The sequence below is a fragment of the Empidonax traillii genome, unplaced genomic scaffold, assembly GCF_003031625.1.
Source record: "Empidonax traillii isolate 1590-97213 ecotype Southwest subspecies unplaced genomic scaffold, ASM303162v1 scaffold138:size3245559, whole genome shotgun sequence".
Taxonomy (NCBI): domain Eukaryota; kingdom Metazoa; phylum Chordata; class Aves; order Passeriformes; family Tyrannidae; genus Empidonax; species Empidonax traillii.
Genome location: NW_020955331.1, coordinates 1,624,920 through 1,650,890, shown reverse-complemented (window position 1 = coordinate 1,650,890; position 25,971 = coordinate 1,624,920). Strand labels below are relative to the sequence as shown.

The 25,971-nt window shown below is 44.0% G+C and overlaps 1 protein-coding gene across 3 annotated transcripts; it reads left to right on the top strand.

Annotated features, from left to right (window-relative positions):
- Positions 1–12,128: 12,128 nt before the first annotated feature.
- On the top strand, positions 12,129–19,794 carry GMNC (geminin coiled-coil domain containing). Of its 3 annotated transcripts, none has more exons than XM_027884098.1 (5): positions 12,129–12,313; positions 14,502–14,661; positions 14,752–14,837; positions 16,214–16,330; positions 17,742–19,794. In XM_027884098.1, exons 1-5 carry the CDS (start codon positions 12,284–12,286, stop codon positions 18,384–18,386), a joined length of 1,038 nt encoding a protein of 345 aa, XP_027739899.1. In that variant the 5' UTR covers positions 12,129–12,283; the 3' UTR covers positions 18,387–19,794. The 3 variants fall into 3 exon arrangements, with proteins under 3 accessions (XP_027739899.1, XP_027739900.1, XP_027739901.1); XM_027884099.1 differs by having other exon boundaries at positions 12,129–13,696; XM_027884100.1 differs by lacking the exons at positions 12,129–12,313; positions 14,502–14,661; positions 14,752–14,837 and adding an exon at positions 15,484–15,956.
- Positions 19,795–25,971: the final 6,177 nt, after the last annotated feature.

Here is a 25,971-nt window from a genome sequence, read left to right as displayed (position 1 = left end):
AAATCTTCAAGTTTTTTTTTTAAACATTAGGTTTCCATGGGAAAAAATCATAATTTTAGAAGACAGTTTTCAGCAAAAAGAGCGTAACCACTGACTTATGTTTTCAAAAGAAAAAATAAACTTCTAATCTGAAGTAGTGATTCCAGTGTTCCTTGTATGATCCTTCTTGCCATTTCCTGCATGAAACTCACCATTAACATGTATTTTTTTTTTCTTTCCTTAGGTATTTTTCAAAAAACAAAGGCCACCAAAACCTATAAACTGAAGGTGTTTATATTGTGTATCAGCCCACTGCCCATGCAGATGAGCACATGTTTAAACACAGGCACCAGTAATAATATCTCAACTTTACAAATTCAGAACCTGCTTAATCTCTATTTAACAAAATCCAAACAGGGAAGCCCTCTGTCCCCAAATGCTGCTCTGCCTTTATCCCAACAGGCGGGCTCTGGGCTTCTCTGTCGATGTGATTATTGCTGTCCAAGTCTTTGCCTTTCTCCCAGGGCCATTCCCTTTTATGCAGGATGACTCATTAGCCCCCGTCCCCGGCAGGGAGCTGACATCCAATTAACCAGCTGACAGTCCTCCAGTGGCTCCCACTACTCCTCTAAGGCTCTGTTTACAAACACAGGCTGTTATGCCCATAAAGGAGGGAAAGTTGAAAGTCCCCCTGCCAGGCCAGTTTGTTCAAAATCTTCAGAGCCCTTAAACAATACCTTTGTAGGGTAAAGATTGGACATATTGCTTGCAGCAGGATGCAAGTCATCCTAATGGCTGCATCTGCATTTGGCGGGAAAGGGAGCAGCAATTGGTATTGAAACAGGAGTGTCATGACACAGATCCCAGTTTTACCTGTGAAGCCAAAGGAAATTAGCAGATGGGGAAATATCACTGAATTCTATATGGGAACACACCTAAAGAGTTCATGTAAAGCTCCCTCCGACAAAGAAGCAGATTTTCAAGTATAAAACTACAGGTGTTGTAATTTCTGCACCAGGAAACAAGTCCTTTTACGAACACACAGTAAAGAAGCTCTGAGTCCTCCACAGGCTTGAGTAGGAATACAGTGTTACTTGCAGACAACACAGGTCTTTAGCTTGCAGGGTCTCACTAGGGGGTTCCTCTGCCTTTGATCTGTATGTGCTGGTCTCATTCATCAGCACTAGGAGTTTTGCTTAGATTTTTTTTCCCCCCTTTTTGGCCAGCTCTAGAGAAAGGTGCCCATAAGGTGCCCAGAAAACTATGATCACTCCTACCAATTTCCATGTGGCACCAGTTAAACCAAATAACTGCTCCTACTCAGATGCAGGTCTGCCTTGGAGTAATAACTTCAAGCTAAAGTCAGAAAAGCTCCTCCTAACTTGGCAGCTAGGAGATCTCCTTGGCAGCAAGTCTGAAATTAGACTTCAAACTCACATGTTTTTGAGTATTTAATGTATTTTTGGGATCACAATATAAATCCTAATCTTCACTCCCAGCCTCCCCTCCTCGTTAGGTACAAAACCACAAACTGATCCAGTCACTTTCAAATCTGAGCCCAATTCATTTGAATTTTTCATAAACACATTCTCATCTTTTTTAATAACCTGCACTTGCTACAAACCAAAGCAGTGGTTGGTTTTTTTGCAGCGAGGAAAGGTTTCCGCTGTGCTACACTGCTTCTCTGGGTGAAGAACAGAGCAGAGATGGATCCCAAGGGAGACAAGGAAGCACCAAATCCTGCTTCTTATTTCCTCCAAAGCTGTTTTGCACCACACCGACATGCTTACAAGGTGTTACGCTGAGATTAATTCCAATTCCTTCAGATTTCTCTTTCTCACACTATTAGAATCATACAAATAAATTCTCACTAAATTCTTAAGCCTGAACATTAGTCTTGGTAGGGTTTTTTAACGTACTTATTACAACAGAGATACTGACATGGGGATCTAAGTAAGTAGTAACTATTCCTTTGTGGTTACATAGCAGACAAACCTTTCAGCCAGAGACGGTCCCCACAGGCAAACTCAAAACAAGGCTTTGGTCAGAAATTAACTGTAAGAGCAGCTTTAATAGCCTGAAAATTAATCCCTCCACTTCCTCTAGATGACTGTTAACTAGAGATGAACATCTCAATAACCTGAACCTGAAGTATATCAGTGCTCCCAACCCACAGCAGTGCAGTCAGCCAGGTGAACTCAAACCATCTTCAGCAGCAGTATGAGGTCTCCCAGGGACCTCTCACATTCCTCAACTCAGCTGCAGCATCCCCTCACAGGAGATAAGAAATAGCTGAGGGACAGCCACTTATTTAACATCAAAAATAATTTCTGCTCTAAGAAGCTAATCACAGCTCAAAGCACAGGCTCTGCTAAGAAAACCTATTGCTGTATCTGGGAAAATTTTGTTCCAAATGGTTGTTTACAGATCAGCTTTACCCACTAATTAACTGTCCTAATTCATTACATTATAGGAGTGACAATGATAATTGCCAGGTACATCATGGTATGACACAGGAGCCACGAGCCAGCCGGCACAGCAGCGCAGGACAGAACGTGAGCCTTGTGCCTCTGTCACAGGCACTGGGCTGTGCTCCAGTTGCAGCCTGGTCACAGGAAAATTAAGAGTCCTTTTCAAATTTAGGTCATACTTGGCCCAGCCAAGTTATAAAAAACACCAGAAATAGCAGTTCCATAACCTCTCTAGCTTATCATGTTTGACTGTTCTTTTTTTTTTTTTTTTTTTTAACTCCCCTCATATCTAGTTGAAATAGAACTTGTCCCAGCTTTGGAATACTTGAAGTCCTTTCACTATGCATGTCTGAAGAGCTGGCCTCTGTCTTCTCTATATATTCCCATGGCAGTGGAAGATTGTCATCTGTTTCCCTTGGCCCTCTTCTCCAAGGTGGGCAAACTCAGCTCCTTCACCCTCATGTGCTGCAGCCTCCCAACCAGCATAGTGATCCTCCTGCTCAATTCTCTGGTTTGGCAACAACTTTCCTGCACTGTGAAGGCCAAAATCAGATGCAGTACTTCAGATGCAGTTTCACCAGTGCCTAGTAGGGGTCACTAACCATCTCCCTCAGCCTTGGGAGACCTTGACTATGGTCTTGCTAATTCATCCAGCAAACAGATAACCCTCTCTGCCCACATTTTTTTGTCTCAGTAGTCATAAAATAACCTGTTTGTTGGCTGTGTCAAATCACTTATCCCTGTAGTTCTTTCTGCTGCTTATTATTAAAGTTGTTTCTTTCTGTGCTCAGCATTTTCAGTTAATGAAACTCAAAGAACCCTAATACTGTTTTAAAAATTTGGACAGAAATAAGGTCATTCTTCCTGCAAACCACGTATGCCCATGAAAAAACTGGATCTTTAACTACACTGTTTTGAATCCTGTGGCATAGACCAATTCACTTTTAAAAGACCAACAGATGGACAGAAAGAGACACCCTCCTCCCACCTCTAGCTGGTATCAATTCCCATTAAATACTCTCCCATGTCCAGACTATGCATGCTGACCACTCAATGCAGACAAAATTGCAATCCACCTTGATTAACTTCCTAACAAGTTCTTTGCACCTCCCTTCTTGTTCCTCTACCAGTCGCACTCTCTCTCTCCTTAAGTTTTCCTCTAATTAATTCCATATTAAGCCCTGAAAATCTGCAGGGTCCTCTCAGACATCCCTTGTCCCTTTCTGCATGGACCCTCCGGGTCCACAGTAGTAAGCCCAGTGGTAAAAAGCTGACATCTGTGCAGCAGCTCACAGGCTGCAATTTCAGGTACAGCATGTGTTGCACCTTGAACTGCCGTCTCATTTCAGACCCCACCATTGAGACCAATTAAGAACAGAGCATGCAAGGAGCTGACCAAGTGTCGCAGGCTGGCTCTAACTACAAGGACTTTGAGGCCACAAATCTGTTATTACCAAGCTGTTCCTGACAGCAGCATGCTGCCTCCTAACAAAAAGAATAGATTAAGATCAATCAAGTCTCCCTCTGGCTTGTCAGTGGGATTTTGGACCACACCTTCCACCCAAAACTTTCCTCTTCTCCTGCTTCGGAACACCTAGGCAGCTCAAGGCTAACAAGGTGGATGCTGAGTCAAGCGTGAGCTGAACCATATGTTCATAATTAGTTAACTTCTTGCTTTGTTGCTGGAAGCATTATCAATAAAGCAGTGACAGCCCGTAGTGGCCTTAGGAGATGCAACAAGCCACCCCCAGCCAGCATGGAGCCCTCCACTCCACACAGGCGACTGGCCATATTTCATTCCAGCTGCGGTATTGTGTGGTGAATTAACTTTATCCTCAATTTAGAAAGCCAGCATGAAATCAAGAGACCTGAGGAAAAGAATAAAGGGAAAGAAAGAGAGAGAGAAGAGAAAGAGGAGGGGTGGGGTGGAGGGAAAAATCCTAGCAGGTCAACTCAAAGAAACAGTCTGGTGAGTGACAGTCTACAGGGATGGTCCCAGTTAACCCATTGCTGCAAGGCTGGTTGCTGGCAGCACATTAACTTCCAAAGCCATTCTGCCTCTTATTCTCCAACAAAGTGGTTTAAGGTTTCTTATTACATGCTGAAGAGGAACCCAGTGATATAACTGTTTTGAAACTAGTCAAACTCTTTGTTAAGTTACAGTTTTGACAGCGGGTAAGGTGGAGCAAGGACCAAGAGTTGTGCCAGGATGAGGCCGGCTGGACACACTGTGAGTGTTCTCCACATAGCACTGTGTTCAACTGCATATTTAAGCAAATAGTAGTGTGAGAAATCAGGTATTTCCCCTGATTTGGGAAAGCACACGGTAACTGTCACAATGCCTGGTATTAAGCCAAATTCCCAATCAGCAATGGAGAGTGCTGAAGACTTCCAGATAGCAACCCATATCACTTCAGTCCAGAGCCTGCCCACCCTAAGGCACTCACACCTCTGTGTAGTACAGTTACACAGGCAACCTGAGCATCATCCACAACTAATTGCTGAAATGCCTGCAGTTAATTGCTATTGAGATCATTTTGCCTGCCTGGAGGTTTAACTGAAACACAGCCTGTGCTTGCAGTGCTCCCACTGGCAACTTTTATTTGATTACAGATGCACTTGAAAAGGTCATTGCCATAAGGCAGTAAGTGCTATTGTCCTCCCGGGGCTGATGAAGCTTGTGAAGATGCAGCATGAAAGAATTCTTTCCCCAGTATTGCTCAGTTTCCTCCACCCTCAAAACTTAAATCCAGCTGCGAAACTCAAGTGAAAGCTCCCTGATTTACCCTGCTGAACCCTCTTACTGTGCCGAGGTGGGAGCAGAGGGAAGGATGCCAGCAAGCCCTCTAGTGTCCACGCACGGCATGCTTCTATAAAACACTGACATACAGGAGCACAAGAAAACCAAAACATTCTCAGCGATAAATCTACCCCCCAAAATTCATAGTGCCAAACCACATCTTTGAAAGAATAAAATCTATAATCAGTGTTGCTCTGAAAGTAAAACTGCCATCAATTACAGAGGTCTATTCCTCAGTAAGAACATCTAACATAGTATCTTGCTCATCACACATTTGGGGTAAACGAAGCAATAAAAGCAATTTATTGAAGGGCACTTTGCAGGCCAGCAGTCAACCCAGAAATGAGCACTGTGAGGTCTTTCAGTTTCCCAGTGAAGTATTTTGTTCCACAGGATCACACTCCTTTGTGCCCAAGGCACCAGGTGTGCTCACCCAGACTCTTCCTTGTAGATTTGTGTCTCCTGGGTGCTGGAGATTATGGAGAGGTCTAAGCCCTATCAATGAACACAAAACTCCCTTGAAACCTGAGGTCACAAAACAATATCCAACAGCTAATAGTAACATCCCAGATTAAATTAGTTCCCTTCAAATGAACCTGCCATTTTTCAAATAACAGTACACCTTTCTAGGTCCAAGAGGGAGGTCAGCAAACATTGATCTGAGCCAACAAGGGTCCCAACATGCATGTCAGGAAGCTGCTGAGCTTCAGTTCTAGCCACAGATGGGAGACCAGTCATTGCAGCTTCTGGGGATGGCAAGAAGTCTCATTTCTGTCTGACTAGAAAGAGAGAAAGGAAAGATGAAACAGAACGCACAGGAGCTTCTGGGCAGCTCAATAGCTGCCATTTCAGTCTCTGTTCCTTCCAGTCACATCAGAAGACTTGGATACAAGAACCTTGAGCCAAGAGAAAGTCTCCTCTGCAAAGCCTGCTCTGTTTCACTGTACTAACCTCATCTTTCTTTCCCTGCTGTACTATCACAGTTTGCAATGGAATTGTAAAATTACAGTAAGGCATGGATGAATCCTGCTCTCTCATCCAGGAGCAGTTAAAAACCAAATACTTCTCTTGTTTCTTATTCACTCTCAGGCCTTTTTACACTGCTTTGGCACAGTATGAGGCTGCCAAATGGATACAAACCTCCTCCCACCCCTTTCTCCTCCAAGATAGCATAAAATATAACTGGACCAAAAAAAAAAATCCTATCTGCAGTTATTATCCAATGCACATCATTGCTGCAAGGGAGCCCATGCTGCCCCTGAAGTGTGTAAACTTTTGGTTAAAATTAAATTTCAGCAAAAATTCAGGGAAGAAAACAGCTCTGATGTGTTTTCAATGGAATTCTTTTAAAAGGCTTTGGGATTTGGAAGACATTTAGTCTTTTAATCCATTATATCAAAATAATTGACAAAATCACAATGAAACATTTTGTTCCTTCCTAAAAACAAAAACCAAAGAGGGGAAAGAAAAAATCTCTCACAGAGAATTAAAAAGCATTCAGGTTTCATTCCAACGAGCTGGGCGTCAGGACCTCAGCATTCTTCAAGAAAAGAGATTATTGTCTCCAGCCAGCTCTGGTGTAAGCCTGTAAAATCCTCTGCCAATCTTTTAGATGAATTACCAGCCAACTAATTCCTTTTCATCACCAGTTCATCGAACACTACCTGCATGGACTAGGAGCTGGAAATTTTATGTATACAGCCAGAGCTGTTTTACTAGGGTATCTCCCCAGTGACTTATTGTTTTAACTCAGCCTTTGAAAAGTATGCACAAAAACCCTGACATCTTTCTCAGCTCATGACAACAACATCCTTCACCTTCTGACCCCCAACACATTTACACACATCCTAGAATCTCTCTTTCATTATTGATTAGGGAAGGCAATGCCACACAGCTCTGCAATGAAGAGATGCCCTCACACATATTTACTCAGATCAGAGATCTCTGCCAAACATCCCAACTGCCAGCCAAGAATGGAAAGTGCCCAGCTCTACACCCAAAGGAAGATGGAGGGGAGCCAGACTGCCAATTCCTGAGTCACAGCCAAGAGGAAAAGCACTATTAAATAGGTGAAGCCCAGCACATAGGTACTAGCAGCACGGTTCACGTTGGAGGAGCTCACGGGCCAGGTTAGGAAGCAGGTAGATGCACACATCAGTGGGTGGTTAGACAAGAGGCCTCATTCAGCTCTGCATCTGGTCCCACAAAAATTCATCCTAATTTGGATTAAACCCATGAGCTAAGCTTGTCTGGCAGGTTTCCCTGCAAAATAGTTTGACTTCAATAGAAAACACCATGGAGAAAAACATGGCTTTTCAGCACACTGCTCTTTCTCTTGTAAAGACGCAACAATTTCCCCCAAACCACGATGGCCAACACTCATAACACAGTCAAGAAAAACTGTTTCTGCCATCTCTTATTTAACCATGGGACAACCTCCATGCACTTGTTTACACTGCTAAATCTCTTTTCTGGGATGTAAAGGTTACTTAACTGCAGCATGGCATCTCCGTTCAGCGGTAACCTCCGGATGGAGGAACATCGACACAGAAGCAGCATGCTGCTGATGCCAGACCAAGAATAGGCTTCAGTTCCAAAACTACATCATGGTTTATATTAAAATTCCCATCCAATTAACTTGCAAACCTCATGAAAAGTCATTGGTTCACAGTTAATATTGCTCTTCTGGAGTGCAGTGGTCACAGCCAAGAACAAATGGACTCATTTGGTCAGGGGCTCTGTGAGGATATGTTTTATTACAGAAATGTAAAATCTAAGCAGACGCACCAGTGCAGATTGATAGATGAGGAACTGAAAACACCAAGATGCAGAGACTGACTTGGGTCTATACTGTAAATGGGTGACATTCTGAAGTTTCAGGCATTTAAGTGCTGCCAGGAGTAGAACATATTTCTCTTCCACACAGCAATATGATTAGCAACAGTAGCAGATTCCCACCTGCAGTTTTCAGAACTCATTAACTTGTCAAAAGCCAGCTCTGAGATCTGTCCCTCTTTAGGACCTCATTTTTTATGATACAGTTCCAGCCACTCAAAAGGAAAGGGCAAGACAACGACAATACATAGGGCCTGGAATGAGTTCTGAGAGAACATGTCCACAGAATACTACATGAGTACAATTAGTGTCCTCTTAAGAAGATCAGTATATCTAGTAGAATCAATGAAAATATTCAAAAGAAAACTCCAGAATTATAAAAATCATTGTTTATTTATAATCTCTCACTCTCAATGACATTCTATAAGCAGAGAATTCTACAAATATACTCTGTGCACATAAAACTTGCACTTTTTCCATTTGTATTTCCATTTCAGGAGGTGATTCCTCATTCCTGTACCTGGGGTTGTAACCAACTGCAATCTAGAGGACTGTGAAAAAAAAGAAATGGTCACCCACACTGCAAAATAGAAAAATGATTACAGAAAGCCAGACAAACATAGCATAGATTGTAGTTTATAACATATCAAATGGCAAGCACACAGAGTGAAACAGAAACAGCTAAACCCACAAATGTCCATGAATAAATTCAGATCAGAAATCAGAGTAAAATTTTGAACAGACAAGCAGTAAAAAGCAGTACCAATATCACATGAAAAACCCTTGGAGGGCTGACATTGATGTTTTATGAATCAGCTGCCTAACTAAAGCAGGAGATGAGACAAGATGACACAGAAGTCCCCTCTAGTCCTAGATCTTCAAGAGTAGCTACCTCTGCTTTACCTAACAGATCTCTCTTCAAAGCAGAGAACACCTACTTCCACAGGAGAGATCCAAGATTTGCTGTTAGGAGGGGTGGTAACAGATGGAAGAGCACTTGTGGACACAACACATGGCACAGATGTTATTCAAACATATTCCTTACACACTTCATCTTTAAGGATATTCTATGTATAGAGGTGTCACTACCTAAGAACTTCGGCTTTTTCAGATAAATTCCATTCGATAATATCTATTGCTCAAATAAGGTTGGAGATCACTATAAAGTATTATTCTTTTCCATACAGCTGCTAAAATGCAACTTACTTCCTTGACAAAAACAACCCTTTGCTGAAACCAGACAATTAAGCACTAGTAATACTGAATTTCCTTCTAAGGCTCTGCCAAGGATAAATCTCAGCCAGCGTGTATCGGAAAACACAGGAAAAAAAATCACATACACCCTTAATATACCACGTACCTTCATTTCAAACCAACAGAAAGCATTTTAGCCACCACAAGAGCTGTATGTAGGTAGGATATCCTCTATTCACTGACTCACCCCTCTTGTTGTGAGAAAATGCAGGTAAACCCAGAAAGGCGTTTTGCAGATTTTCCATCTTGTAGTCATCTTTTTGCTTCTTTCTAAATACTTGTGAAACTCCACAATACTGAAGAGTATCAATGTAGGAGAGCTGGAGCCCAACAGCAGGGAAGACTCAGTTTGACTAACTGCATTTCACAGCAAACAAAGCCCACAGGTGTATTCACTGCCAGCTGACAATGATTTCCAAACCATTAACTGTGATAAGAGGGCGATGAAAAAGGTAAAGACTACCCTAAATTGTACCAGAAAGATATAAAAGAGAAAGATTTGCCAATGCTTTTCTCTAAAACAATGGTGTGTTACACAGCAACCTGAGTAACTTTGGTCATCCATCCGAAAAACAGGTTAATGTCAGCTGGAATATTCTCTGAGATGGTTTCCTGAAGTGTTTATGTTAGGGAAGATTGTAAAAAAAAGTGCCTTCTTTGACCTAAAAAGCAAAGGAAAGGACAATATGTGACAGCACTCTGCAAAGACATCAAGGCTAAACGCTAGAGAGGGAGATGAAGTGTCTAAACTAAAGCAAGAGTTTGGCACAAGGACAAAAGGGATTATACCTGCTATGAATACATTCAAACTGGAACTAGGAAGTGTCTAGCCATCAGAGCTGAGTACGGTGTAGCCTCACAGTAGGAATAACGTAAGGAAAATAACCTAATTAGTTTTAAGAAGGAGATTGAGAAGTTTAAGAATGTCTCAACAGCGGGGGACTGGATTTGAGAAGTGCCTTTTAGTCCTGCGTTCAAGGAGGAAGACTGATCAGAGAAACAACCAGAACCTGTCTCCGCATAAATTCCCTTTCAGAAGCATTCTTGCAAATCAGTCTCTTCAGGTTTAATTTTTCACACCTTTAGTTCACAAACATCATCAGAGATTCCTGCGAGTGCAGGTACTTGTGTGTACCTGACTATAGTAAATATCTGGAGTTATTAACTGAGCCTTTATTCTGCCACTGATACATTTTAACCACTCTTAATAGGGATAAGAAGTACTGTAGCAATAATAAGGCAGGAAAAATGAATAGGAGATTTGGGGTGGGTTTGGACACCCATGCAGGTGTTAGCACGCAAATTAACACATACTATAACTGTAGTAAATCTGGTATAAAACTTGAATTAAACTATTTGTAAATATTATTGTTTTTCTTCTGTGTACCATCCCTTCACAATGATGCAAATGCTATTTCTACATAAAAATGGGTTAAACCAGAAAAAAAGTGTTTGATAGGTTTTATTTATTTTTTTCTCAAGAATTAGCTTCATCACTGTCATTTAAACAAGAAACATCATAGAAATTACAGAAGAAAATACAGGTACAAAGAACATATGGGAATTAACATACTTCAATACATTTACATGTGTTCCCAAAATGCCAGAAAAGAGCTGCTATGACATTCAAAGCGAAATCCTATCTCCACTGAAGCAATACTGTAGTCTTGATAAACATTTCATCCTGGAACTTTATTCCCAGTTAAAGAGGTGCATCATTAACTACAACAAGCAGTAAGAGCTCTGGGAGGAGTTGCCTCAGATGAACAGGAAAAGAATTAGCAATGATTATTACCTAGTTTTTCTTTTACACTACATGTGATTGCTACTATGACTTGAACCTCTTCATGTGTGACATCTATGCATGATTTTGCAAAAGTAGGTCTTTCTCTCCTACACCAACAGCATTTTTCTTTCCTTGAAAGTCACTCAAATGTTGTCTCTCCAAACCTATCAGGGTTCTGATTTGGTGGTGTTTTACCCACATACCATCTTTTACTTCCCAACATATCAACCTTGGTAGTGTAAGTTGACCTGAACTCCTTGAGCTCAGAAAGCCAAGCACTGTTAACCCTCCAACCAACACGATACCAGCTGTGCAGACACAACAATGGAGTGACCACAAGCTCTCTTTGTAATTGCTTTTCACTCCCAAGAGTGTGCCCACACCCCTCCCAGCACTTCTCAGAGGAAGAGAGCACACCTGAGTGTGCAGAGCTCTGCCAAAAGGAAGCAGAGATAGAGCCACCTGCGTTGTGCCAGGCAAAGGGCTCTGCCTGGGAGCAGCCGTGAGCCAGCAATGCTGCTCCCACATCCACGTCCACACAAGATGGGAAGAAGCACCCCTTGCTCAGAGCATCCCTTCTCGTCACCCGCTGCAGGCTGCTGTGCACTTGTCTCAGCCCATGCGGGGCCAGGCGGGCACCTCCCCAGCCGCCCGCGGCGACAGGAGAGTGGCCGCGGAGCCCAGGGATGGGGAGCGGGGCATCCCAGGGATGGGGAGCGGGGCAGCCTCGGGCCCTCATGGAACACCCCCCACTCCCCCGCCATCCCCGCTCGGCGGGGGCGGCGCGGGGCGATGACGCCATCTTGGGCAGCCCCGCGCTCAGCCCGCGGTCCCCTGAGGCGCTGCCGGGGCCAGGCGGGCCCCGCGGGGTGTTTGTGCCTCGCACGGGGCAGCGGCGGGTCCTGAGGGCTCCTCTGGCCTCCCCGCCCCGCCCCAGCGCCCCTCCTGTCCCGGCTTCATCCTCCTGCCTCAGGCCCTTTCCCTTGCCCGGGGTGCGGCCGGGCAGTGCTGCCGCAGCGCCCTGCGGCGGCCCCGCGGAGACAGAGGGACCAGGGCCGGCCGGGGAGCTGCGCTGGGCCTTGGCGCGTGTTGGGGGTGTGTCACAGAGCTCGTGTTTTCTTGTTAGCCAGCAGGTCCCCCCTTCCACTGCGTACAGTCATGCAGGAAAGGGGTTGGCATCTGAAGGAGGTGGGTTATCACAGCAGTTATCAATTGTACAGAGCTGAGCTGGGGTTTAAAAGGAAGCTACAGCGAGACTCAAGGCACTGTGGGAATGGAGCGTGAGGCCTTTTTAAAACACCTCTGTTGGAAAAAACGTAAGCCAAGAGATGGCAATAGTTTAACTTGGCATAGCTGCCAATCTACCTTGGGCAGCAATCTAGGAAAATACAACAGGAATAAAAGATTGCAAGACAAATAACACTCTTGGTTTTTTGTTGTCCCTGTCCTTGCTCTGCACTGCACGTTCTCCAGGGGAGAAATGAAAGATCATCCCATATGCTGGCATGGCCTGCACTCGGCCCAGCATCACTCTGTGGCTCGTGTCTGCAGAGAGGTCGGGTTACCACCCGGAATAGCCCTGGACATCATGGCAGGGGCAGGATCCTGATGGAACAACTGCTCTGCAGTTGCCTTTATTCCCACCATCCTCTGTGCTATTCAAAGATAAACCCTCAGTGAAGAGTTTTGTTTTGATTTTCTTCTTCTGGGAAAAACTCAAGACTGCCCATAGATTTTGATTGCTGTGAAAATCTGATGTGAATTAAAAGCGGCTATATGGAGGCAATCTCTGCTTTTCACACAGCTGTGTATGGCTTTTGCAACATTATCCTTTATGATAGTAAATCTTACACCACTGTCACAGCATTTATGTCCTGAGATCTTCTGGAAGCCTGAGGCTTGGCAGAAAACATTCCCTATATAGTGAGACATTTGCAGGAGCATATCATTGCAGATTGTGTTGTTCTCAAATCTGAATTTTCTTCCTCAGAACTGTGCACAGAAATGCTCTCTGAATCATATTTGCTTCCACACACCTCTGGGAAGCTGGGCAAAACCCACTCCCTCAGCCAGGCATGTTAAACTTGTTTCTTCCTGCTGGATTTTACAACTGCAAACAAGGCTTGAAAACAATACAAAACAAATCAAAAAACTCACCAGCAACACCAGCAGCCCTGCTCTGAACATGTGGGATGCTTTCCTGGATCCCTGTTCATTTCCTGGAGTGAAACTCAGACATACTACTTCACTGCTGTCCTGAAGTATGTGGAAGCTTTTTTTTTCCCTCTCCCTCCTTTTCTTTTCCCTCCTTCCTTGTGTTGATTTGTGGGACCAGAATGACTTTGATTTCAGCAAGTTTGCTGTTTATTCACGTCACAAGTTTGACAGCTTTACACCAAATCAGATTGCTGGGTTTCAGGAGAGCTCTGAGGCGTCACTGGGAGCTCCTTTAGATTAAACTCGCCTCCCCGGTCTCCCCCCTCTCCCCCTCCTTCAGAGCCTTTTAAACCTCTCTGGGGCTTTAACAGAAACGTGCTCCCAAGACCTGCATTTCATTCTGCCACTAATATGGTAAGTGCTCTTTGCATTTCTCTCGACCTCAAGGCAGAAAGGCAGAAGGTGGTCTCTTTGCCTTGGGGGCTTGCAGTACATTTTGTGCCCTCTTTAAGATGGGGAAAAAAGAGGGCTCTCCACCTGCAAGAGCAGTTGCTGCTGCTGTGCCTTCACCTGATTGAGGCTCTAAGCTCTGCCGTTGCCTTGCAGATATTTGGAGCTGCTGCAGATGGGGCTTATTTGGAGGAGGGGAAAAGGGTGAATCGAGAGCCAACCCCGGGCTCTGCGGTCTGGGACTCCTGTAGAACTGCAGGGGCAGAAGAGAGTGCGAGCAGCCTGGAGGTGACTGCTGGCTTTATGCTGCTGCTTTAGAACTCAGTCAAACCCCCAAGGTGGCAGGAACGGTCTGCCAAGGACAACCTGCGACCTCCCTTCACCCTAAACCCACTCAGCACCGTAATATTTTCCAAGGGATCGCGGGAAACGCGGGCACCTCCCTGGCACAGCTCTGCTCGGAGCCCCTGTGCCACGGGGGGCTGCGGCGGGGCGGCTCTGCCCGCCCCCAGCAGAGGGAGCGGGGCCGTGCGGGACCCCCGGGCGGGGAGAAAACAAAAGGGGGGAGCGGGCACCCGGGCCAGGGCTGGGAGCGCCCACGGTAGCAGGCGGCGCCTGCCCCGGGACAGGCACCTGAGCACAGCCCGGGGCAGGAGCGAGGGGAGCGCTCGCCGGGGCCGGGCTGACACCGCCTCCCCTCGGGGGCTGGGGAGGGGGCACTGCCTTCCCCCGGCCAGCGCCCCATCGCCTCAGCCCCTTCCCTCCGCAGAGCACCGGCCGGCCGTGCCCGGAGCCGGACTTCGCCGGGGGCCCGGGCTGCGCCTGCCCCTGGTCCGCCCCCGCCGGTGTTTCCAAGGAGACCTGGGCCGCCGTCTGCGCCGCGGAGCCGCCGCACAGCCAGGGCCGGCGGGAGGCTCGGCAGAGCCCGGGTGAGTGCGCTCCCGGGAGCGGGGCTCCCGCCGCCGGGCAGGGCGAGGGAGCGGGAGCGGAGCGCGCTAACCCTGGCTCTGCTCCCCCAGGCCACTTCTGCAGCCCGCAGCTCGGTGCCCAGGACTCGGCGTGGCAGGGAGACCACCTGTCCTCCCAGCTCTACAGAAACAAGCAGGTAAAGGCTCCGCGCCGCCCTGACAACCCGCATTTCACCCCACGAGGTTCCTGAACTTTGTGTCATGTATCGCACCTTCTGGGTTGGTTTTTGTGACATGTCTCCCTCTCACTTGCATGGTTGTGGGAAGTGACAGAAAACCACTTTATTTGTTACTCCTTGATGGAAGTATTTGTCTCCCCTATGTTGCCCTGTGATGTTGGAACAGGTGTTGTGAGATTCCCTACGCATCCCTCCCCTCTTACAGCATATTGCATCTGCAGCCTTGGTGCTGGAGAAGAGCAGGAACATGACCAGGGTGTCCCTTAGGCTCTGATGGTGCTGTTGGCCAAAAATACCTGATTCAGCCAGGTTTAACTTCATGAGAAATGATTCCACCAGAATTGCCTAATTCCATGGAGGATCAGCTATTTTGACCAACAAGGATTTCCTGCTTACTTTATTTTCTCTCATTTTCCTGTTTTGTAAACCCCAGCAAGGAGCAGGAGAAACTCTGAACAGTCCTAGATGAAGGAACTCCGGACTGATGACTCCAATCAAGTACTTGGAATAATGTTTGGACACAGTGAAGTCAATGAAAATTCATTTATTCACTTAATCATCAACCCTAGTTCCAAGATGTCAGTGTACCTCTTTCTTTGGCTCTGCCTCAGCCATTTGAGGCTGTGCTTGACAGCCTCTGCTCACTAGATGCCTGGGGCCCTTAGCAGAAGATCCTTTGTCCTCCTAAAGAAGTCTCTTGAGCTATGTTCAGGGGGCAAAAATCTGTCTGCAAACACAGAGATTTCCCATGGAAAAGGGTTAAGCATTTGCCATTCCTGTTCAGTTCCAGGGAGCAGGGATTATCTCAGGTCTGTATAAGTAGCAGGACTAGCACATTAGGGTTCAGAATTGAAGGGATAACTGCATCTTACTGTATCATAAAGAACTGCAACTACATCTTCCTTCTGCACTCTACCCCCAGAAATTGTTAATGTGCAGCTCCTCCTTTTTTTTTTTCTCACCAGTCAACTATAAATGGGAATGAGGGGTGCAAAGGGATGTTTACTGCCACTCAGAAGGAGATCCTGCAGCTGCTGTCATGCCCATGACAATTTCTGGCTGCTCACAGGACTACCTGTAATTCTATTTTCTATTATTCTGTGGTTACAGGTTTTTTCACAGTAATCTCAAACACTCATTGAAGATTAAAGGAAGTTAAAAGTGAAAACTGAACATTCATGCCACTTAGATTTACAGAGACAAGAGGCTGGAGCGGGTGTGTTGAGCTCACAAAGCAAACACCCGCATCATCAAATCCAAGCAGCCTGTACCATAGGGCAATTGCTATTAAGTTACAGAGTCAACATCTATTCATCAATATTTCTATTCCACAGCTTCAAGATACTTTGCTTCAGAAGGAAGAGGAACTTGCTAGGTTACATGAAGAAAATAATAACCTCCGACAGTACCTGAATTCTGCCCTGATTAAGTGTTTAGAAGAAAAAGCCAAGGTATTGTGTTCAAGCGTGTTGTGCAGATGTGTGCAGAAGGAACAGGTTAAATAGGTACAGGCCATTAAAATATATGGAAAGTCAAAGAATGCAGACAACCTGCAGTGTGAGATTTAACTTCACAGAGCTGCCAAACTGCTGGTCATGGATCTAAGGTAATAGATTCCTCCAGGAATGACATCCTGTAACTTTTGACTGTGGCATAATTTAGTTTGTTAGTTAGTTATAAGTAAGGGTTATAAGCAAGGTAAAATTATTCCATCTAATGCCTTTTTTCAGTAAAAAAGATTACATTTGAATATATATTTCTTTAATGTGTCTGTTTTGTCAATTATCGCTTTGATAAAGATTTTTTCCCTTTTTTATGCTGTGAATTTGTTTTGTTTTTTGTGATTTCTGGTTTATGTTTTGTTTTGTTTTATTTTCCAGTGTATTTTATTAGTTTACTTTATTATAGTTAGTTTATTTTATTAGAATACTGAACTGTATTTTTCCTAATTTATTAATTAAAAAGTTGTGTGGGGTTTTTGTAAAGGTAAAATACAAAATTAAACATTTCACATTGGATGAAACATTCTGTTAGACTAAGTATGAAGGACTTTTTTAAATATTTGGATTCTTTGTCTCTCATCTTAAAAAAAAAATATAGATAATTGTTTCTTGTCAGCTTAATGACATTTTTTATTATTCCAGTCATGCCCATGAAATTGAACTATTGATTATTTGCTCAACTCTCTGAAATGGGCGTGAGGTAAAAAAAACCATAACAGATTGGAAACTTTCCTTTTCCATCATGTTCTGAGTTGATAGTATGACACGTCCTCCCTCCCACACCAAAACCTGGCTCCCAACAGTAGAAAAGGTCTCCTTCCCTGAGCACAGCAGGGAGACATGGCCATCCCCTGAGTAATGGGGGAAAAGGGTCCAGTGTGAGACCATCAGAGGAGGTGTCTAACCAGTGAATTCATGACATGGTGGGGAGCTTCCTTTTTTATTCTTGCTTTCCTTTGACCATCCCTAGATGCCTGAAGGGCCCTTGTCCTGCGATAATGACAATTGAGGTGAATCAGTACAATACCGTTCAGTCTGCTGCTCTGAGGTCTCCCTGGTCGTGATCACGCCTGTCCCAGTATGACTTACCTTTACATCTTCCCTCCTTCCTTATCAGGCTGCCACTTTCCCCCATGTCCCACTCCCCTGCCAAGATTGTAAAGATACAGAATAGTCAGAGCTATGACACACAGCACCAGGTGGTGGAAAAAGTATCTTTTATAAGGACAGTAGTAACCATCTTTCACATCTAAAACCTGAGGTCAGAAACATGTTTCTTTCAGGTATCTAGAAAATCTAGAAAATTTTAATCTTCTCTCTCTGCCTTTCTGTTTGTTTGGGTTTTTGTTTGTTTTAATAGAAGCTGCTATCCTGCCATGGGCAGAAAACCTGTGCTATCCTCAAAAGTGCCAAGAGGAGATTAAAAGAGGACCATTGCTTTGTTCCTCAAGAAACTCCTCATGCTTCCAAAGCTAGAAGGAACCTCTTTAATGAATTCACTGCCTGCGAAGAACAAGCCAGCCCTGCTGTGGACAGCTGGATCTTGCAGACCTTAGGATTAAAAGATGTCAACACCATTGATGAAACTTCAGCTAACTACAGTGCCTCGTCCTCAGACCTTGGAAAAGACACGTACTGCCTGAGCCCTGGTGAAGCCATAGACTATGAGCACAGTGAAGGAGCAGCAGCAGCATTTAGCTGCAGCCACGTGCCTCCAGCTGACAGCAGTGCCCATCCATGCAGTGAGAACTCTCCCTTCCTTCCTCAGTTCCCTTCAGCACCATGCATTTCCTCAGCAGTGCCAAGTGTTTCCTCCCTCCCAGCATATGGGTTGCCTTATTTGCCCGGTGATTTGTCACCCAACAAGACCGAAGTGGCCTTTGCAACATCTCTGAGTCCTCACCGCAACGTGAGAACACACACCTTCCACCAAGGACAAGCCTTTGTGCGCAGGGATGATGATGGAGGTTGGAGATTCACCTGGGTGCCCAAGCAGGCTGAATAATGCACCTGGATCAAGGGTCAGCCATAAGAGATGTAGGAGACACACTTCACCTTGTCCATGCGACAGGTTCAGGTGTAAAAAATGAGCCCTTCTGGTAGATTTGTTAAATCTACTCTGTCACCTGCTCCTCATTCTCTCCCAGTTTTTCACAGGTGTGACTCCAGATTTCACTTGGACAATTATCTGCCCCAGGCAGATGTACAAATTGGATTCCTTTCTCTTATGTTGAGATACCTGCTTTTACTTGCTTCCTGTTTTTTCTGTCATCGGCTATTCCTTGTAACTGGTAGTTTCCAGGCTGGAATGCTTTCAGCTTTGATGGTCACTCTCACATGCACCAAACTGGAAAACATTTTTGGAATACAGTTGGGAAATAGCACCTCTGTCATAGATATCTATGGAGAACAAAGGAAGCATAGGTTGGAGACTGGAGATCAGCAGTTTCTAAGTGATTTATGTCTCTCTTGACTACACAGATTGCCTTGGATTTAACAAGTACCCATGGTTGCCTTATGTGCTACACAAGGCTGACCTATCTGCAGATCCATGGTGCTGTCACATTCTTTGATGATGCCTCAAAATAAACAGGATTTGCTTCTGTTCCCTGGAGGCAACTTAATTACAAGTGATTCAGCAAGTTCAGGGGATCTTCTTAAGGTGTGATTAAGAGACTAATATGTTTACTAATATGTTTTAAAGGTATTCTGTCGGTCAGATAAAGAGAGTTTACATTTTGGGAGGCAGTGTCACTTAGTGGTTGGAGTGAGTCTTTGGGAACCACAGCCTTCTTGCCTCTCCATGTCTCTGCCAGGGAGTGGTGGGCTCAAGGTAAGACCATCACTACCTTAAGAATGCTTTAAAACTCTCTGGAGAGAAGGTGCTCTATCACTGCACAGGACTTGACTTTTAGTAATGCTACTAATGATATGAAGTCAACAGACATGAAGGAAGCTCACTAGTACTGTTTTGTGTTACCTTTGTTTTCTGTTTTACAGTAGTTTGGTACCTAAGTATTCAAAATACATTGATTTGGTTATTCTTGCTTTCGGAATGGTATCAGTGATGTTAAGGACTTAAGTAAAAAACAACCCTGAGAATTTACTTCCAGTGGCTTATTTTCCTATAGAAAAATGGATATTCCTTTATCTCCTAAAGACCCTGTTGTGCCTTAGAATGGCAATATGTGACATACTCCATCAGGAGTAGTGATGATTTCCCAAAAGATTTTAAATAAACAAACTCTGTAGTTACTTTAAAGTAACTGTGGCAGATTTCCAGAATAGGCAATTAGAAAGCACTGATTGTAGATATTATTGCACTGGATTAAAAAAACAACCAACCAAAAAATAAAACAAAAATCCAAACCAATCACAAACCCACACAACAACCAACACAAAAGAACACCACATTTTATATCACTGTGAGAATTTCTCCTGCAGACAGACAGAATGAAAGTGTCAGATCTTTGGTATAATCTTGAAGTACAGTTTCAGTAGGAACAAACTGATGCTTCAGCCTTTGCCAGCCTTTTGTAAAGGGATGGTTGTCCCCTTGTCTCATAGCAAATACGTTATGGATGTAAGGGAATAATTTACCTGAATGAATCCCCATTTCCTGTGGATTCCTGAATTTTATTCTGTATGAAGGAGTGGAGTCCTGTAGGAGGGATTTCTGTCTGAGCTTGACTTACTAGGGTTTATTTGGGCAGAGGATCCAATGGTGCTGTCAGCTCATGGGTGCTCCGGACCTACATGTGCAAACTTTAAATTCCTGTGTAGACAACTGCTTGAGCAAAGGGCTGTGTTAATAATGCTGCTGATCATTGAAGGAGAGAGAGCACACTGGAAAGGACACAGAAGAATCTCCAAAGTATTTTATTATATAACTAAAGGTGATTTGGTTTTCCCTGACAGCACCATCTGAACTAGTCTTTCCTGAGTTATTGTGAAGAACAATAAAAACAAGCTGCTCTGTGTCTAATAAACACCAACCCACAACATCCCAGTGACTGAACCCTTCCTTTAGATACATACTGCTCCTGTTGCCAAAAGCAAGCCATTACTCAGCATGACCTTACTCTGAACTGTCTGGTTCCTCTGAAGATCCTGCATTCCTGAAGGTATAATAGATGAGGAAAACAAATAAGAGGCTGAAGACATCTCATGGCAGATCACTGTCAAGTGGTGGGATATGAGGGCAGTTACTGACTGGGCTGGCGCTGGTTTGACATGTTGACTTGACCTATGGTGTCTCCATGATTTCCTTGGGCCTGAAAGCAGTGAAGCTGCATTTATGTGGTGCTGCTTCCACTTACGTGCTTCTACCTCTTGGTAGGGTTCAGTGCAGGCTGGGGCTGCACCAGCAACACTGCTACCAACTTGATACGAGCAAGTCTGAATCCCACTCCTCAACATGTAGGCACACACTGTAGATGTTCCCTAGATAGAACTTATGAAAATAAGCCAGAGAAATGGAGGCTAACACACCATCTTTTGCCTCATGAGATAAATTTCTGGAAAATGCTTGCTTGATTTTGATTAGTGTCCAGTTTTCATTGCAGTTCTTTGGCCTACAAAGATGTGGGAGAGAAGGTTTTGCCTGTACAAAATCCATATGGGACTTTGAAATGGGTATTCAGTCTTGCTTTGTGCCTGATCCTCCTTGTTTGTCCTTTTGTACTCATTCCCAGCGTGAAACCAAGCCACCCTGCTGCTCATGGAATGTGTGAGTTAAAGCCCAGGGAAGTCTGTGACAGGTTCCTGTGCCCCAGGGGCAGCTAGAGATCAGTAGGAATGAACGCAAAAAGTGGAAACAAAATCCAGTTCTTCACACAGCCATCACAACTAGGTAGCCAGGAGATAGCAAAGACAAGTTTCAGCTTGCTACTGTACTTCCAACTCCAAAAAAAATCAGGCAGCTGGAATAGAAAGGCAGGAGACAGAAGTTCTGGGTTCTGTTACTGCCTCTGGTATTACACTGAGTTTCTGAGCTTTGGTTTCATGGAATCCACCATCAGACCAGCTCATAGCTATTTAACAAAACACAATTCTTGCTGCTGCAAACTCCATGAGAAGTTCCCTTTTGCCAAGGATAAGTACCAGACCCATACAATTCCAGGAATGACTATGGGGCCCTGGGAGGTTCTTTAAGCAGCAGTGAACTTCACTGTCTGTAAATATCTGTCTTGCATTAACATAATTTGTTTTATTTTTTTAATTTGAGGTTTGTTTCCTTTATTATGTGAATGTAACATGCAGCCACACACTTTAAAACAACCTATGTTTCTAGGAAGGTATACTAACAGAAATGGAAGTTAATTTAACATTTAATATGTTAATGTTTGAAATTTTTGTGATTGAAAAAGGCCATAATTGTACGTAAATGTCAATTTTACCAGTGTCACTAAGTTATGTCTAATAAAACTTAACAACTAATTGATGCAGTTCTTTCTGCCCACTTTATATCTATTAAACCATGCAGCTGTTGCTCACACTGCACAGCACCACACCTGGCACCTACACATCTCTCCAGAAGACTGAAAGGAACCTTTATTTCCTGCAAGCACAAGTGTCCACACAAGGACATACAATTTTTTTTATGATAACAGCCACAGGTGTGCTCATTTCAGTCTGGGCTTGCACAGCATATTGCTGTTATCCATTATTGCTTTCACTCAGATGCCGTGCTACAAAATGGTGAGGACAGAGGGAAGTATTGTGCTTTTTGTCTGTTATTTTTGCAGCATCTGGCACTCTCATTTGAATAGACTTATATCTTCTTTCTTAGTCAGCTGAACATCCTGATCCAGAGCAACCTGATTCATCATAGTACTCTGAGTACTCCTGATTCTGACTCTGAAATGATGAACTGTAAGATGGCACTGAGGTGTCACGTAAAGAGACTAAAGATGAGACAGAAAAGCGTGACTAAAGAATTCAAAGCTCTCATCAGCTCTACTTGACAATAAAGCTGTGTTAGATATTAACTTTCCCTTCTGATCATGGGCAGGTTTGTTAGTAACCATGCACCAGCTGGGGTGAGAGAGATTTTTCATTGGAATGGAGATTGCTTATTGCTTATGGAAAGATACAAAGTGAGCTTTCCTTAATCTCTTTTGCCCTCATCTAGAAGCCACGATAAGTCCATGAGATGATTCATAAACACACTGGTCTGTCGCCAGGTAGCTGACATCCTGTCATAAAGAGGAAGCAGTCTATAAATAATTTGTGGAATGAGCTGTGATTCACCTAAAATGCTATCTCTCCAGTCATTTCTCTGCTTCATTAGTAGTGCATCACTGTATTATTTTAAGGCTAAATGCTTAGACGCAGTGCAGCCCAGGCAAATCAGTATAATATGATGCACGAGGAACAGAAAATAAAAATCAACATGATCATGAAGAGCTGGAACATCTGAGGTCCCTATTTCCCCTAATTTATTTTCAAAAATCCCACTCAAACTGTGACTGCAATACTAATATGGCAAAATTCCCAACAACTGGTGCCTCAGAAGCTTTTACTAGGCAAAGATCACTCTAACTATTCATTTACTAACAAGTGTTTGCATGTATAACATCTTCCACCGTGACATTATTCCCTGTTAGTGATCACAGAGCATGGGGGCAGCAACTGGGAGCTATGTGATGCTTTCAGGGGCACAAAATATGTCACTAGATGAGTGGAATGCAGGCCAGGAATCCTAGCTTCCAGCTGTGCAGAATGAAGGCCTAGCAGCACATTAGAGAGCGCAAATGTGCTGTCAATGCCCAGATGTGCCCCCAAGCCCCAGCTGTGCAGATCACAGCAGCCGCGCAGCCGAAGCCCCAACAATGCAGCTGAACACCCAGAGGTGTAGAGGGATGTTGATTTCCATAGTGGGGCTGAGGTTCCAAGGCTTTCAAACTGGGGGCTTCAGTTGGGGGTGTTTCTCCCCACGTCTGTGCAGACGCGGTGCCCGCGGAGCACCGGCCGGCCCCGGCGGGGACCCGCCCGCAGCCGCGGCCCTGGCCAGGGTCCTGAAAGGACCGCGCCGCTCGGCCCGGGGGTGCGAGAGCATCAGAGAGAGCCGGAGTCCCCACCAGAGAGAGACCCGTAATAGCAGACCCAAACGTTGTGCGGAATAAGGCAGAACAGCCCTGTGCAGTTAGCAGTGCTCGAAGGACCCTGTCGCATCTGATGGTGTTTGGTTAGAAAAATGAGCTTTCTTTGATCTCGAGGTAATCTTTACCTGATAACATGACTGGGGTCAGAGAGCCAGGGAGAAATACTATGTTCACGGGGCTACATCCTCGGTAAACATACCTGACACTTTACAGGTACAAACAGTGTCTCTGCCCAGGCTGTGACGTAGCTGGGGAGCAGGCAGGGTTGTTTTCAGAGTATCCTACCACATATCACTGCATAAAGAGAAAGTGTCCACCAGAAAACTCCCCTTACCACTGTTATTAACTGTAGTTTGTCCTGGATACAGCATGAAGAAATTATCATTTCCTTCCCAGTCAAACAGAGAAACCAACCTGCAACCTTTGAGAATAGCATCCTTTGTAACCTCCAAAGGCTGCATGCTTAATTGTGTATCAAGCTCCAGGTATTACGTTTGATTCTACAGAAACATTTGTTACTAGTGAATTAAAATAATCATCACTCTGTGTTATAGGATTACGTAGACTATCCAGAGAGGAATATGGATTCCATTATACTGGAAGTCATATTCAAAATGTTAACCATTTTGAATTCTCATTTTCCCTGACGAGATTCCCCAGTAACCTCCCCCTGTTCTAAAAGGTCCAAGTTACACTATAATAAGTAGGACCTGAAATATAAGTAGTGTTTCCATTTTTTTCCCAACATCCACTCTGTAATTACATGAGAAACAGCTGCTAATGTGATTTTCGGTAATCAAGAGACAGAAAATAATAAATACTTCCTTTCTGCTGCTGTCCTATTTTTTGCTCATCCAATTCCATTTGATATCCAGGAGCTCAAAAGTATCTGGCAATTTCAAACAGAGATGAAAAAGAAAAGTAAAATCTGTGTTGATAGAAAGCTTTTATGCAGACTTTGATATTAAGAAAAGTTGACATCTCTTTTGGTTATAGAACCAGACAGTTCCAAGACCCAAGCAACTTCTCTTTTTAAGAAATACACACTTTTGGCCAGGCCTAGACACAATTCTCACCTGACAACAATGTGACCAAGGTCAGCTCATTCCCAAGCTCTAAATATTCCTGTAAAACAAGAATCCAGCTCAGCAATATTCACACTTGGTAGTAACTGTTGCATCTGCTTTGAATTCCAGATCCCTCACTTGGACATAGAATTAAACAGAACAAGTAGGAATGACAGAATTCCTTCTTGCTTCAGGAAACAAGGCTAATTTTGTTTAACTGTGGATCATGAAATATTTAGCCATAGCTTTCTGCAGGTGAATGGAGAAATCCTGTTTTAATATTGATAAGTACTGTTCAAACCTGCCAGCTCCAGTTTCCTTCAGAGAGTAATATTAGTCTGGTATTTTTCCTTGCCTTCTTACCTGAAGCAGTAAACAACGCTGCTGTGTGAAGGATGCTGAGTTCCTGCACAACAATTGCTTTTCAACAAAAATGATTTTCTAAACTAGGTGGGTCATTTTTACAGTCTGTAAAAATAGCACTAAGCCACTGAAATCAGCATGACTTAGTCCAACCCTGAGAACAAAATGGAACCAAGGTAGTTTAAAATTTCTCCTTAGTAAAATATTTTTTATCAAAATGAAATATCATTACCTTAATGGCCCTGTGACCATTTCAGAGGTACATAAACATTTACTACCTATCTGTTAGCCATTCAATTACTAAGATCTTGATACTGTGTAAATATTTAACTACAATAGAGGCTATAAATCAGAGAAAGTGATTCTGTTTCATTTCACTGGTGGCAGTAAATCACAGCCTTTTCAGACTACTGGGCTACACCCAAAGAAATGACTGAGCTGTGAACACAGGCAGACATTACCTAAAATTTCCTGTAAAGCAAGTCCTAATTTAATTCAGAATTCATAGGGGGAAGACTAGCACTATACCACAACTCCAGAAACCTGAAACACTTCCAGGCATTTTTACTGTATCATTCAGGAAGGGAGAAGTTACCAACACCCAAGCTTTGGACTAATTCTCCAGGAGATGTGACCAGAAACATGAAAGGGTTATGAAAGCAGGTGCTATTGAGTTTGAGGCCCTGGATACTGATGACAAAGGCAGCAGAGAAAAAGAGTAGCCAGTAAATTTTGATCTCATTCAATCAGCTAAGTCTGAGTATAATTAGAGGCAGCAGCATGATGAAACACAAGACCAGTCATCCTTTATCCAAGGGTTGTTCCAGATTTCTGTGTTATAACAAAAGTTCAGGAGCTTCCACAGAAACAGTAACCCTCTGTGCTCTTACATCAGAGATGCAATGCTGGACTCCCCATCACAACAGGACATGAATTCCCTAAATGTACTGCAAATTGAAAGTTTAAGTCTTCGAGGACTTGGCTTTTTCTCTGAGAGTAAGAGAAACATGCTCAGCTTTAGCAACAGCCAGCAGGGACGGAGTCACTGTCATCA